Source organism: Zootoca vivipara, chromosome 2 (genome assembly GCF_965207765.1).
Source record: "Zootoca vivipara chromosome 2, rZooViv2.hap1.1, whole genome shotgun sequence".
Lineage (NCBI taxonomy): Eukaryota > Metazoa > Chordata > Lepidosauria > Squamata > Lacertidae > Zootoca > Zootoca vivipara.
This window is the reverse complement of record NC_142584.1, coordinates 55,480,963-55,496,304: the sequence shown is the minus strand read 5'-3', so window position 1 is coordinate 55,496,304 and position 15,342 is coordinate 55,480,963. Positions and strand designations below refer to the sequence as shown.

The 15,342-nt window shown below is 40.4% G+C and overlaps 1 protein-coding gene across 1 annotated transcript; it reads right to left on the bottom strand.

The window, feature by feature from the left end:
- Positions 1 to 1,807: 1,807 nt before the first annotated feature.
- CAMLG (calcium modulating ligand) lies at positions 1,808 to 14,154 on the bottom strand. The gene is made up of 4 exons (XM_035105467.3): positions 13,401 to 14,154; positions 9,461 to 9,912; positions 8,069 to 8,134; positions 1,808 to 5,261 (listed from the first exon to the last, which is right to left on the bottom strand). The coding sequence occupies exons 1-4, from the start codon at positions 13,576 to 13,578 to the stop codon at positions 5,079 to 5,081; spliced, it is 879 nt and encodes a 292-aa protein (XP_034961358.3). The 5' UTR covers positions 13,579 to 14,154; the 3' UTR covers positions 1,808 to 5,078.
- Positions 14,155 to 15,342: the final 1,188 nt, after the last annotated feature.

Sequence of the window (15,342 nt, the reverse complement as noted above, 5' to 3'; positions counted from 1 at the left end):
CAAAAGCAGCACTACCACCCCAGAAATAGATGGTAACAAATTAAGAAATTGTTGCCCAAAATGTATGCCTGGGTGCTGGGTTGGAAAAGCTGGAGACAATTGCTTCAATGCACTGGCCCTGTCTACCACCATCTAGTATTAATATTGACATACACAAATATCCAGGAATAGCTAATACCATGCAAATACTTCCTATTTACAACTTGGATTCATGTCTAACACAGACCAGGTATGGAACTATTTATCTTAATGGAGATGGTATAGTACTGCTATAGGATTGGGTGGTTTGTTTGGCTAATGCCTGTGGATCCCAACCAAGTCTGGTTTTTTTTTTTGTAGTCTGTGGTAGAAGGAACTGCTGAACTGGCCAAACCAGTTTATTTTTTTAAGTTAATAGCCCTAGCTGGGCTTTTTTGTTACAAGAATAAAGAGCTGGCCAAATCTTGCTTCCAAGAGGAGAGATGACATATTGTAGGTAGGAGAATAGCCAAGAGTTAGTCATAATTTTTAGTCTGGGTTGAAGCTGCAAAATGACAGGAGACCTGGCTTTCTCTGTGTGCTTAATCCAGAGCTATGGGTTTGGAGCTCTCCCTATAAACTTAATGGGGAAGCAAGATCTATTCAAGTGTTAATACAATTTAGTGAAGTTTTTAATGTTTAATGTTTTATTGTGCTTTTCATTCTGTTAGGAGCCGCCCAGAGTGGCTGGGGAAACCCAGCTAGGTGGGCAGGGTATAAACAAGTTGTTGTTGTTATAGTAGTATAAATAATAAGTTGTTATTTTGTTATACTAAATCATATACTGTATCCTAAAATCATCAGTCTCCAAGGAAACTGAATTGAGGTGTGTGCAACAGTATTACAGTGAGCAGAATCATGGGATGAGGAGACGTGGGATAGCAAGTTCTTCAATTGTATGGAATTATTGCTACTTCATGCTGCCTTCAGTGGCTTTAAATGCGGAGACATGCTACACTATCAATTCTGCTTTAATTCATGTGTATATATACTTTTTTAACAGTCAGTGCCTAAGCATCTTACAAATATGCTAACATGCTCCAGTACACCATGTGACTAATGGATGTAGATATAAATAAAACAAACCACCAAATCCGGAGAGAGACTGGACAACTGTTGACCTAGTAGTAGTGCATTGATATAGCCTACAGTAAAAAGCTACTTGGTGGTCGTGGTGAAACTGGGTGGGTGAAAGGGGGGCAGGATTGGCAGAGAAGCATGCGCTCTTTGTCAGTATGATGAAGGGTGAATTAATCTTCCTTTTTTACAGGTGTCCAAACACAGTGTTCCGGAGTTCTTCAGATGTTCTTTCAGGGTGGAATTGCACAGTACAGTACAGTACAGTACAGTACCACAGTTTACATTTGCCACAATTGTAAATAGAAACATGACATTTCTTTAATTCTCTTATTAGTTTCTGTGTTGATTTTTCTAGAAGGGTGACATGCCATGCTTGTTGCTACCAACTGTTCAGCATAACCCGCCTTCAGGTCTTTCTACACATTATTGTCCTTGTTCAGCTGGCAATGCCTATTGTGGTGTGTAAACAGATTCAACAGAGCTAACTGCAGTGTTTAATTGTTTACTTTCTAAATCATGCTTGTCCATAAGTTACATGAACATATGTTCTATTGTTGGAAATGAAAAAAAAAACATTGGAAATATATTAGTAAAACACTTGACAACCCAAGTAGTCTTTAAAAATGAATTACAAAGGCATGCCAACAAATAAATGGTAACAGACAAAACTGCATAGTAGTCTAGAAATAATTACACTGGAGGACATACATGACGACATGAGGTTTATTGGATTTTGCAAAATGAGTTTTTTTTGCAAAAGGAACCACATACAAAACACCTTTTTACTATTCACCTGCTATCCCACCCTATACATCACTATTCATAGCGGAAGTGGGCAATATGGGAAAATTCTATGTTCTACCCATTAAATCTTAGACTTGATTTATCACTGTTGAAAAGTCCAGCTTGGCAAATTTGAATTAAAGAAATTCAGAAACACCAGCTGAAAGGTGTTTTAATGGTTAATTCTATCAGCTTTCTGAAACTATTAGTTGGGAATGATGAAAACTTCAAAGCATTTTGAAGGTTTCTGTGACGCAGATACAGTATTTCTGCAAGAGCCATTCCTTACAGATAGAATTATTAAATGCCAGCTCAATTTCAGCCCTCACTTGCAAAGCAATTGTTCTGAATCTTTTCCATATAGATTCAAATAGAACCTTTCAACATGTCAACAGAGACACAGTCAGACCTTAATGGGGCTCTTTTACTTGGGATACCATAACATATACAATTAGATGCTGAGATTTTATCGTAGTGCAAAGTCTACTGAACACAATAGAATATATCACGGCCCAATTCTAGAGAGGAAAGAAATACATGCCCAGGAAAGAACACTGATACAAACAGGGCTTTGCTTGCTGTTTTTGCCACAACAGTTCCTACTGCTAAAGAGTAATGTTGGTTTTTTAAACTAAGCAGAATCATGTCTTCAGCGGGGGGAACTGCCATGGCAAACACCCCAATCCAAGTGCACAGATGTCTCCAGTGCATCCATATTTACTCTAAAAACAATTTTCTTCATGTAACAGATATAATTAGAAGAATGAAACGTGGGTCAATGAATGCAGTATTAAAACTGTGAAGCAGGAAAGAAGCAAAATAAGGAAAACAGCTTATTTTGATTATCCAAAACAAAAACAAAAAAGTGACCGCCTCTAAAAAGAGAAGCTACATTAGCCTCTATAATCACAGAATGATTTCAGTAACTTAGGGGATCACAGCTACATGGGCAACACCTATCGTTTATGATGGCCACTGTACCTCCAGAACATTTATTCCCTTTAATTCTTAAGGTCCCAGGCAAATATCCACTCATCCTTCAGCAAAAAGGTAACTATTACATAATAGCCTGATTTCTCCCAGCCTAATTTATCACTGAATATCTAAGGCTGGTGCCAATTACTTGTCAGGGTGGCAGGTTCAGAAGTGAGCCAGGGACCGCAAACATTGCACACAGCACTGAAGCAGAGCAGAGAAAGATGGGGAGGGAGAAAGGAAGGTTGGGTATGCATGCTCTCTAAACCTGGGCTCCATCTGAACCAGACTTTAATATTATAGGGTTCTTAATTTATTTGTATTTATTTTTTTAGTAATAAAATCTGTTTTTAATGGTAAACAGCAACTGTGATTTACTGAAGGAACTTAACTCTAAATAAATAAATAAATAAATACGAAGGACCACCAGCTAAAACCAAGTAAAGACTTGTTTTTATGGTACTGACCAATAGAAAGGAATCTTTCAGAAATGAACCAATCAAGAGCATTTACCTAGAATTGCCCTAATGTTTTTGATGGAAGACGCTTCACTGTATCTGTTTCAGATGGGCTATAAAAACCTAATTGTGAGTCAGCATTCCCATGTGAAATGAACATGTAAGCAACTGTACAAACTAATAATTTGATTAAAATTATGGTTAAAATCTGGTCTGTACTCTTACAAGTCACATTGTTCCCCTGCTACTGATAAATGTAATGATCCCTTGAATGTCCAGACAAAAGAGAATGACCAGACTCCACATGCAATATTCTTGCAAAGGAAGATATAGGAAATAGGAAGCAGAAACCTGTGTTAATTTATACTACAATGAACAAAAAAAAGCACTTGTCAAGTCAGAGGAATGAGCAAAACTTGTGACATTTTTAGGTACGAAAGTATAGTTTACCCAAGAGAGCAGCTTTTTAATCTGCACTAATGCTGTATATTGCATTAGATCATGTAAACACAAGTAATTAAGATTCCTAGTCAGGTTACAAAAAAAAGAGACAGCAGGCAGTATCCAATGCAAGTCAAACTCAAGAGTAGACTAACTGAAATGAAGGACTAAAATCCACTGATTTTAATGGGTCTACTTTGAGTATGATTAACGTTGGATATCACCCAATGAATGCTTAATGGGAACACATACAGAAGTTGAATTTCACTGCTTCATCTTAGCCAGGCATCCCCAGACTTCGGCCCTCCAGATGTTTTGGACTACAATTCCCATCATCCCTGACCACAGGTCCTGTTAGCTAGGGATCGTGGGAGTTGTAGGCCAAAACATCTGGAGGGCCGCAGTTTTCGGGATGCCTGGTCTTAGCTCTTGCATTCACATCCTAAAATAAAACCTTCCTAACTACAAGAAAACAAAGAGAATGCTACCCCGTTTAAGGAAGACATAAAATGATGACGTACATCCAGCCTAATTCTATTGTAGAATCAATCTTGGCACTGACCGTATTTTTGTAAGACTATCCTGACTGCTAAAATGCATAAATTGAGGGATATAAGCTAATAGAATAAACTCCTAGGATATTCCTATGATAAGCTTGTATTCAGAGCATTCCTTCCATGAACAGAAAGATCCAGTTGGAGAAAAAACTAGAGACCCATCAGAGACTCCTGCTGGATAAAGGGAGAGGGGAACAATTTTTTTCTGATCCCCTCTTCCTCCTGTGCTATCCCCGCAAGTTTGGAGAATCCCCAGCCCTCTGGTATAGGAGGAACACAAAAATCACCTCCCCCACTTTCTTCCAGCAGGAGCGTCTGATGAGTTAAGTTTTGCTCATGGAATCCTTGGATTCACCCATAAAGACTAACATAATTCTATTCAAGTAGGAGACCTCAGCTGCACTGTGCTCTCAAATCGTAGAGCCAAAGGGAAAGATTAGTGTTTCAGGGCGATTCCTGTAACTGGGGTGGTGGACAGAAAGGGCACATTTCAGTTTTACAGAAAGGTGTGTCCTTGGACCATTGACCAATATTTGCATTTGACCTTCCATATCTGAGATCACTCTGCACTGCACTCAAAATCTACCAATTTAGCTTCAAAGCTGGGACTTTGAGGCTCTTCCCTATCAAAGTATGTTTAAGCTGCACTGAAGCAAGTATTGGATATAGGGTTAACACTGTTTATATATCCAGAGGCATGTATGAAATCAAGAGTGACGCAGTCCAGCTGAAGTATTACACCAAGTTCCACAGCTATCATGGCACTTCAGGAACCCAAAAACACAAGCAGTTCATGGCAGAAGATGAAAGTAAAGAAATAGACACAAAGGTCTGTAAAAACATCCCCCATTTTGCTGTAAGTGTCCATGGAACGACTAATCACTTCTGCAGGGATCCCAGACAGTAAAAGAGCAGCAGTCAATACGGTGGTCTTCGTTTTCTTTTCACTCTGTAGAAGAAATAAAAATTATTTCATTTTTCACAGCTTTCATCTTTAAGCACCTTATCAGAGCTTTAATACATTTATTTTTATTTGGTATTTTGTGGTTTTAAATCTTGATTTTATTCTGTGAACTGCCCTGAGACCTCCGGGTATAGGGAGGTATATAAATTCTAATAATAATAATAATAATAATAATACATTTATAAGATTACCTAATATTCTACCATACATCTCAAATGTATTTTCCTGTAATCTTGGTTGCTTGTTTCTATTATGATTAGCTCTTTTTGCTCACAAACAGCAGCTGGTGCTATTCTCTTACATTCATCAGGCAAGGGCAGAGGCTACAGTGATGAAGTAATGAAGATGACTTTGGGACAAGGAAACAGTGTTATCACACTGGAAATTGTTCCTTTCTTCAAAGTTCCATTACATTCGCTTGCCAGTTGTCTATACTAAAAGGGATTTTTGTCCACTAATTGTTACTTAATAAGTCATTTTGTCATCCACATTTGGTAATTCTCGTGTTTCACTCAATACAATTGTCACAACAACAATGATGACAGCAAAGGAAAGTTAGCTGAAAATGTCACCAGTCTGAAAGAAAAGCAAGATATTTGATCAATACACTAAAAGGTTAGAAGAAGACATGAGGCTGTGCATCAATCCCTGGGCAAAAATGTAAAGCAAAAGGGACAGAAACCTCATGCCCAGGGCCCCCAATGCAGCCTCTTGCAAGGCCTTTTAATTCAGCCTTTAGGAGCCTTGGTCTGTGCCCTCCCTCAAGCGCTTTTGCCTAGCTAGAATGTGTCCTTGGATTGCAATGATGCACCTTGCTTGCCTGAATGGAAGATGGAGAGAGGTGTGTGTAATTAGAAACATCTGGCTGTTGAGTGTGGCTGGAATGTCACCTTCCGTACAAAGGTACATGCCACGTCTGTTTCTCTGCCCACTTTTGGCATCTGGAAGACTGCCAACATAGGAATGCGGCGCTCAGGCTGAAAAGCGTTCCCCGCCCCTGATATAAATCAAGAAAGCCAACATCTCCCAGAAAAGTTATTCAAAAGTAATCTGCAGAAAAGTGATTAGTTCACTGGATTCACAGTCGCATAACATGGTGGGGGACAGACAACGGTCAAGTAAACATTGTGCTTTTCTTTTTCAAACCAGCTGCATTCCTACATACACCAACAGGAATGAGACCTATTCAATCAAGGGGGATTTTCTTCCCAGTTAGAATTCAGATGATTAGTCTGTCACATAAATATTATTGCCAATGCCATAAGAAAATCTCAAGATGAAAATACACGGCCTATGCTACAAAAAGCCTCTGAGATAACTGCCATAATATGTGGCCTGGTCAGTGTTAGAAACTGAGATATGAAAGCTAGGAGCTAAATGGCACCTTAAATCTATGTTATGGGCACAACAACGGAATGTCTAGGCATGCTTTTTTATAACAAGAATACAAAGCTGAAAATGAATGAACCACAGCTAAAATATTATGTTCATTTTTCACATGGTCCAGTCCAGGCATCCCCAGACTTCGGCCCTCCAGATGTTTTGGACTACAATTCCCATCTTCCCTGACCACTGGTCCTGTTAGCTAGGGATCATGGGAGTTGTAGGCCAAAACATCTGGAGGGCCGCAGTTTCGGGGTGCCTGGTCTAGTCCTTCCCCTGCCCATCCCCCTAATATTCTTAAGAGGGTCTCTTCTCCAGTCTTCAGAGAGTAGCTGGAAGTGGGGAGGCAGAAAAAGGTCTTCCTTTCCTTCCACTGCAGTTTTAATCTGAAATCTTAGGCGCAGTATTGTGCTCAGAGCTCAGAAACTGCTTGCGCTAATGAAATTCCCTGTTGCAATATGCGCATAGAACAATGAGAGTTTGGAACACTGGGCCTGAAGTTTGACAAAGTCTATTTTACAACAATGATGCCACCAAGCTTATGGATAGTGACTTCCAGGTAAGGGCAAGATCAACAGGTTAGCTCATCTTACAGAGCAATTCTGCATTTTACTATTCAGAAGTAAGCTGGTACCTCGGTTTAAGTACACAATTGGTTCTGGATGTCTGTACTTAACCTGAAGCGTACTTAACCTGAAGCAAACTTGCCCATTGAAAGTAATGGAAAGTGGATTAATCCATTCCAGATGGTCCGCGGAGTGCTTAAACTGAAACGTACTTAACCTGAAGTGAACTTTCCCATTGAAAGTAATAGAAAGTGGATTAATCCGTTCCAGACGGGTCCACAGAGTACTCAACCTGAAGCGTACTTAACCCGAAGTATGGGTGCAATTGGTTCTGGAAGTCTGTACTTAACCTGAAGCGTACTTAACCTGAAGCGAACTTTCCCATTGAAAGTAATGGAAAGTGGATTAATCTGTTCCAGGCGGGTCCGCAGAGTACTTAAACTGAAAGTACTCAAACCGAAGCCTACTTAAACCGAGGTATGACTGTAGTTCAGAGAGAGTGGCTCCCAGGTAAGCGTGCCTAGAATCACAACCTCAGAGTGCAGTCCAAAACATGTTTACTCAGAAGTAAAGTATTCTAAATTTGAATGTAACTTACACCCATGAAGATCCTCAGTACTGAAGAGTTTATGCATTGTCTCTGTAGCTGACTACTCTCAAGTATTTAAAATGTATATACACAAAATGCAAACAATTGCTGATAAACCCAAATTAACATTATATTGTCATTATCTGCTACACTGCATACAATCTAAGAAAATTCTAACTCGGAGCTTTCTCCATCAAATCTTTTTTTAAGGTAAGACATTTTGATAAACGATTTGTCCTTAAAAAAGGTCTTACCTTTGGGAAATACTTCGCCAACCCCATGTATGCAAGTTGTAAGGTAAGAAATGGAGCAAATATTGACTGGGGGGGGGGGGGGGAAACAAAAAAATTAAATTAAACAGAAAGTAGTAACAAGAAATTCATATTGCTACATTATTTCAAGGAAATAGTCTATGAAGTGTTTCAGCCAAATGATTGGAAAATATAGAGAAGAGAACCAAATTTCAAAGCATCACTGTTGAAACAGACTGAATTTATATTTAAGGAAGATCCAGAGAAGTCAGAAACATATATCTAATGTACTGGTACAGACCTATAGGGCTAGAGTGCTATAGTAATGTCTAGGAATGTGTCCATTCAAAAAAGTCCCCAAGGAAAACTTTCATATGAATCATTCAGTCAACAATCAACCTTGCACATAATTAAGCAATAACATTATTACTTTTGAATAATTTAAAGCAACTTGATAGTAGCAATGATTAGGCATTGTACTTTATATAGTTAGGAAATGCTTTTCTGCTGATTATCCAGTTCCCATAAAAACGAGCCTGGGAATCTCAAAATGGTTTGGATAGTTTTGTATGATTTTTGACAGATAATTATGTAACTTAAGATAGCAGTCTTCTTCATTTTTGATGTCTAGAAATTTGTGTCCATATCTGGCCAACTTGACCTCAGTCCTAAAATTAGATGGTTACATCTTCCTTAAGGGTTCTGATGGCAAGAAAACTTTAGCCCAATTGCTTTGGAGAGGCCACTTCATGTGATTAGCTCACAACAGGATTAAGACAAGGCAAAACCTAGGCGTATTTTGTAGTTAAGTTTCATGCATAAGGCCACGTTTGTTACACTATCAAATGTTATAACTGGCTAGTAAATTGTCAGCTGTGCTTTAGCACCATTTGTATAGACTGGAACAGTACTTGGCACAGCCTGAAAAGCAAACAACGCTGCTTGCAGTCCTGGGCTTCCAGGGCTACTCATAGCTTAATTATTGTCAATACAGAAGAGCACCAAAGTACAGTAATTTCTTGATGTTTTTGCTAGGGCAGAGCTTACAAGTTCTTGTGGTTCTGATCCTCTTGCCAACACCATGTCTTAAAATAATCATTGCTCAATCATCACAATGCTTTACACTACAGATCTACAGAGAATTTCCGTTCAGAAATACTACATAGGGCAAGCCACCTTTGAAGAGCGGACAGAATTATGCATTTGGGCCTAAATCCAAATCTCTACTTAGCTATGAACTTAATGAGTGACCTAAAGAAAGTTATTACTTTTCTCAGCATAAACTCCTTATCTGTCTAATGCAAATTCCACTGTCAAACTTTCTGGGCTTATCAGTAAGGCAACCTGGTTAAATAAACAAGAAGCACTAAGTTACTAAGACTTTTCTTTACTCACCAAGTATTTGCACACAAAAGCTCTAACTCCAATGGCAAGTAGTGCACACCCCACTAATCTAAAAATGCGGAAGGAATCAAATTCCTCCACCACATTTCCATTTTCCTGGCTTGGCTTCTCACTGATAAGTTGGTTTCTTAGCTTCATTGCTTCATCGAACCTTGAGAGATACTGGTCTAACCCGTGGCGAGGTGCTCTCTGCGGAACCTCCATCAGATCCCCTCTGCTGCGCTGCCGGAGTTCGCCAGTGCCATCATTTCCAACCTCGGGAGTTATGCTAAACAAGTCCTTTTTCTCTCCCTTGTGCTCTATTGCACTGCTTGCATGGTCGGCTGTTCCTGCTAAACTGCAAACAGTGTCACCTAGCACAACCCGTTTGGAAACAGGAGTGGGAAGGGTGCTCGGCTTATCTTGTTCCAGCTGAAGTTTTGACTCTGAATGGCTGTCATCATCTAAAGAGGAGGCAAAAAAGAAAGGAGTCACTATGCTAAATATTGTATGTTATTGTAGGGGTCAGACAAGAATGGCATATACTTTTCACAGTGAGCCTAACAACACTTCCCCTTCCTGCCCCAGCTAAATACCTGCTGTTTCTTTCAGGTCTTTGTGCATTAAGGAAATGGCCTGTGCAGTGATATACTGAAAGATAGCCAAGGCTTTAGTTATTTATATTGATTGTTTTATGAATTTGAACTACACTGGTACCTCGACTTACGAATGACTCGACGTATGAATGTTTCAAGTTACGGACGGAGCTCCGTCCGCCATTTTGGATGTGGCACGAATAGGATTTTTTCGACTTACGAATTTTTAATAGGGGTTGCTTCAACTTACAATTTATTATTATTTTTCCCCATAGGCTTCTACTAACGAATTTTTCGACTTACGAAGGTCCGTTCAGAACAGATTAAATTTGTAAGTCGAGGTACCACTGTACTGGTTATTATTGCAGGGCATAATTTTATTAAATAAAAATAAAGCATAATGCCATTTCAAAAAGATACTAAGAGTTGGTGCCTTTTCCCTTACAGACCTCAGCCTACAAAACAGCTCCCTTCAAAAGGACACAGGACAAGTTACTTGCTGGCTTTTGAAAGAAACACAAGGACTAGTTGTTCAGTGGTAATTTCAGAAAAGATTGCACTGCTTGTGTTTTATTGCTGGTTTAATTTTCATACTATGTGGACAGCAGGAGAATTTTTTAAAAGTCAGATAGAAACAACTTTCACAATCAGAGCTTGTGCCTCCACCTAATTTGGGGGGATTCCCTCTCTCACCTTCATCCCCCTGCGCTACAGCCCACTCTAATCAAAAGTATTCCCTAATCCTCAAGAGCAGATTTTCATGGAGCTAGAGTGGTTACTTCTACCAACTCCATTCCATGTGCTTTCCTCTGGTTCCATTCCAATTACAGTAGTTTATCGAGGCCAAATAACCAAATAATACATTTCCCACACATATTTTTTCTCTGAGTCAAATAGATTGATTGCAGAGAGACTTATTGCCAAAGCTCTTTAAATAACTCGTTTTGCATATACTGTAATAGCAGTTTGGAGAGAAGCAAGTCATACCAAGAATGATCTGTGGCTACAAACTGTAGAAGGAAGAACAAAAGTACAAACCATCTTTAATCTTTTCAAAGTGTAAAGATTTCATGCCCATTTCTCCAAGAATTGTGACAGAATAATGAAAAACACCATTCTATACGCTGTCCAAAACTGCTTTATAAAACACATATGAGAAGCCACAAAGCCTGCCAAGGAGAAATCTGACCACAATGGGTTAGTTTGGACAGAACACTAACCCACAGTTAAGCATTGCGAAAGAAAGCCTATCTTTCTCCCAGGCTCACATGCTTTCACCCAACATCTCCCTGAGCTTTCCATTTTTGATTAGTCACAGCTTCTCATGTCATCCAAGCTTAGTCAAACTGTGTTAAGATAGTTAACCATAGTTAAGATTAGCCATAGTTCAGGGTTTGGACAGCAAACTAAACTGTGGTTAATCTTGAATAAAGCAGCTGTTCCCCTTAGTGTTGGCCAAGAAGAAGAGAAGGAAAGAGGGCATGTTTGTGGGGAGGAAGCAATGCTAAACCTTAATTTAGCACAGGAGTGGCTGCCCCCCAGGCCAGCTTTGGCTTCCCCTAAAAAAATGCTCAACTCAAAAAAAGTGGGTGTTCCTGCAACTCTTTTTCTAGAAAAAAAAAGCACTGGTAATGGTGTTACAATGATAGAAAGGTCTAAACCTGATAGGGATGAAAATCACCCTCTCCTTGGCCTCCAGACAAATACTTTGATGACCAATACTTTGATGACCCTCAGCTAATCTGCACAAATCAGCTGAGGGCAAAGTATACACATGCAAGTGTGCATGAGTGAGGGTATGGGGTGACCACATCCAGTGCTGACCTGTGGCCTCTAGAGGTTTGGCCAATACTGAATGTGACCCATGGGACCCATGGGACAAAAAAGCTTTAGCAACACCTGGTTCAGGGACTCTTAAGTGCTTCAAGTTGTCATCTTTCTTCAGAGGATTACTAGCATTCTTAAACTAGAAAGAAACTACCGTATTTCAATCTCCAGTATTTCAAACACACTAGAAGGAACAGCATGGCACCAATACATACTGTGGAATCTCAGCTTTGTAAATATTAAAGAGTATTGAAGGACACAGAAAGAATCAAAGCACATATATACAGTACTGTATATTCCTGCGTATAAGACTACATTAACCCAGGAAAATCTTCTCAAAAGTTGGTGGTCGTCTTATACGCCAGGTCGTATTTCTTATACGGCGAGTATATCCCAAACTCTATATTCTAACTGGAAAAGTTGGGGGTCGCCTTATACGCCGGAATATACGGTACCTGCAAGTTCTAATGATTTCCACAACTCTCTTCCTCCTCCTTCTTGACCAAAAAGTACTAAAAGCAGGAGCTTCCCCACCTAAGTGTTAAGTTACATTCTCTGCTTTTAAATGCAACCAGAAGCACAGCACATTAATAAAACTATCTACATATTCAAAGAAAATCAAGGAACATGACAAAGATTCATTATGCAAGCAGTAGGCAAATCATCTTGGTCTCAGTTCCACATTTAAAAATGGCAACACAAGGCAAACAAGTGTTACAAGTTATATTGTGAACTGGAAACACTATCTAAATTGTAAAGAACAGGAGAGAGACCAGTCAGTGTGTTATACTGGTTAGGGTTAAAGGAGTAGAAAGATTCAAATCCCTGTTCTCTCGTAAAATTCTCTCATAAAGCTCTTGCGCAGTCGCACCTTGCAAACTTATTGCAAGGATACACCCACCCAGGGCTTCTTGGTGGTAATAGTTGTTTTAAACCCATATGCCATCCAAAAAAAAACCTAATAAATTAAGTGAATAAATAAGCAACAGGTGGGATAAAAATGATTCAGAGAATAGAATTATGGGAAAAAATATTGATTTCATTCAGTAATAAGTATTGAAATGATTCAGCATGGTTTGTTGGCACTTTCGCGTCAAATATAAGAGCGTTCAGCTTTCTCCATTGCAAATGGGAACACAAATCCTGAACGAAACGCTTTTTAATTTATAAATTGTGCATGATCTGTTCTTCCCAAAGGACGTAGAGACAGATGTGACCATTTTCAAAGCTGAAACAGACATCCTTGGATCGCATGAAAGAACTTGATTCATCTTCAAACAAAGCACCTTTACTGAAAAGGAGAGTGGGGGGAAGCACCCCAAATAAGACGAATGCGATATATCGCTCGGGGAGGGGCAGCGTCGTTTTGAGCCATCAGATTAGCTTGTTAATATTCGGTCTGAGGGACGCGTGTAGAGCTCCCACCCCCGGCAAGGAAGGAAGGAGGTCGTTCATAAGCGCCCAGGCAACGCAGGGAATGCCCAGCGCAGTCAAAAACCGCCCCCCCCAAAGCCACGCCCCGTCCTCACCCGCCTTTGGCCGGTGGAAGCCCATGATCCGGTTGATCCGATCCTCGGAGTTCATCAGCAGTTTCCTCCGGCGAATCTCGGCCCGGCGCTGAGAAGCAGTGAGTCCGGGGCCCGTGGTCGAAGTCGTCCTAGGCCCCTCATGGCCGCCGCCGTCTCCTTCCAGAGGCTCCGTCTCCATCCCTAGCAGCAGCGAAAAGCCCTCGAGCTTCCTCTCCGCAGCAGGCACACAATGGGGAACGGCCAGGCCCCGCTCTGACAACCCTTCGCTAACGCGCAGTCGCCGCCGCCATTTTAGGTACCGCCTCCAGCCGGTGGCACGAGCGGCGCCATCTTGGATGCGGGTTGTGGAGACAGGCTTTTACTGTAACCGCGAGAGCTTACGGCAAACCACCTCGACGAACTCGTAACCTGAGCCTGTTTTCGTTGGAGGATGGCGCCCTTCGCAAAGATGGCGAAAGCAGCCTCGCGAAGAAGTGCTTGCGCATGCGCTATGGAGGCAGAGGCATTACCGTAATAGCGCGCGGAGGGGGGGGGGATGAGGTTATGCAATGACCTCATACAGCAAGGGGTGTGTGTGTGTCACAATCGCTCCACGCTGTAGCATTTGCCCTAATGCAGGAGATGGTGGCATCTTCAAACCTGACTCTACAAATGTATTTGGGCGAGTGAAACAGAAAAATAGGACAATTACTCGAGGAAATGTAATCTGCAAAATTTAATGTAATTTGCTCCATTAAAACTAATATTCCCTTTTAAGAAATTTTGAGAAACGTGCACCTTTATATGAGGAAATACAGATAACTTGCCCATATTTTAAGGGTTTGTCTCATTCAGATCCCGTTTTCATAGCTCTTAGCGTTTTTATTTGGTCTTCGAGAAAATGCCTGCTAATCATAGCACATCTCTCATGGAAGCTTGAGGTCTTTTATGGAAACATATATTAAACAGAGCAGTAAGTACACACATACAAAGTTTTGTCTCCCTCTCCTATCATGGGTGCCTAAAAACACCTGAATGTCTGGGGGACTTCTCCAAGATAAAAGCAGGAAGAGCTGTATTTGGTTAAGGAATCAAAGATTGTTCCAAGGCTCAAAGTGTAAACTGTCTCAGCTATGCAATGCACACAAATATGTTTCTCATGCACAAAATTACAAAATATACATTAATCTCTTTACTCTTTCAAAACCCTAACAAAATCTAAAGCAGACCCGCCAAAATGTGACATGTGAAATCATAAACATTAGCACTTAAAGTATAATAAAGTGTTCCTCACTATGGAGTGTTAAAAATGACAGAATTAAACCATGCTTTCATCTTGCTTGGAGTTCCAAACCTAAGAGCTGTTTTGCAAATAGACAAAGTCCTCTGATGGTAAGAGCTGTTTGACAGTGGAACAGACTACCTGGGAAGGTGGTAGACCAAAACCTCAAATTTAGTAAACAGGTTGGATGGCCATCTGTCAGTAATTCTTTAGCAGTGATTCCTGCATTGCAGGGAGCTGAACTCAATGACCTTTTGTGTCCCTTCCGACTCTACAATTCTATATAGTGGTACCTCAGTTTAATTACAGCTCTGTTTACGAACTATTCAGTTTACGAACTCCGCAAAACCGGAAGCAGTTTGCGAACTTTACCTCGGTCTAAGAACGGAATCCAAATGGTGGAAGGGCACCAGCGGCAGGACGCCTCATTAGGGAAAGCACGCCTCGGTTTAAGAACGGATTTCTGGAACAGATTAAGTTTGTAAACCGAGGTACCACTGTGCTAATAAACTTACTACAGCATCAGTCTTCCTAGTACTGTTAGGAGAAATATTTTTCTATGGTTCATATTCTCCCTCCTCAGGCAGAACCATGAATTCCCTCTGCTTACAAAAAGACTAGCACATACACATTTACAGGAACACTTAACTACAACAGTGAAGTCATTTACAGACAATGTTG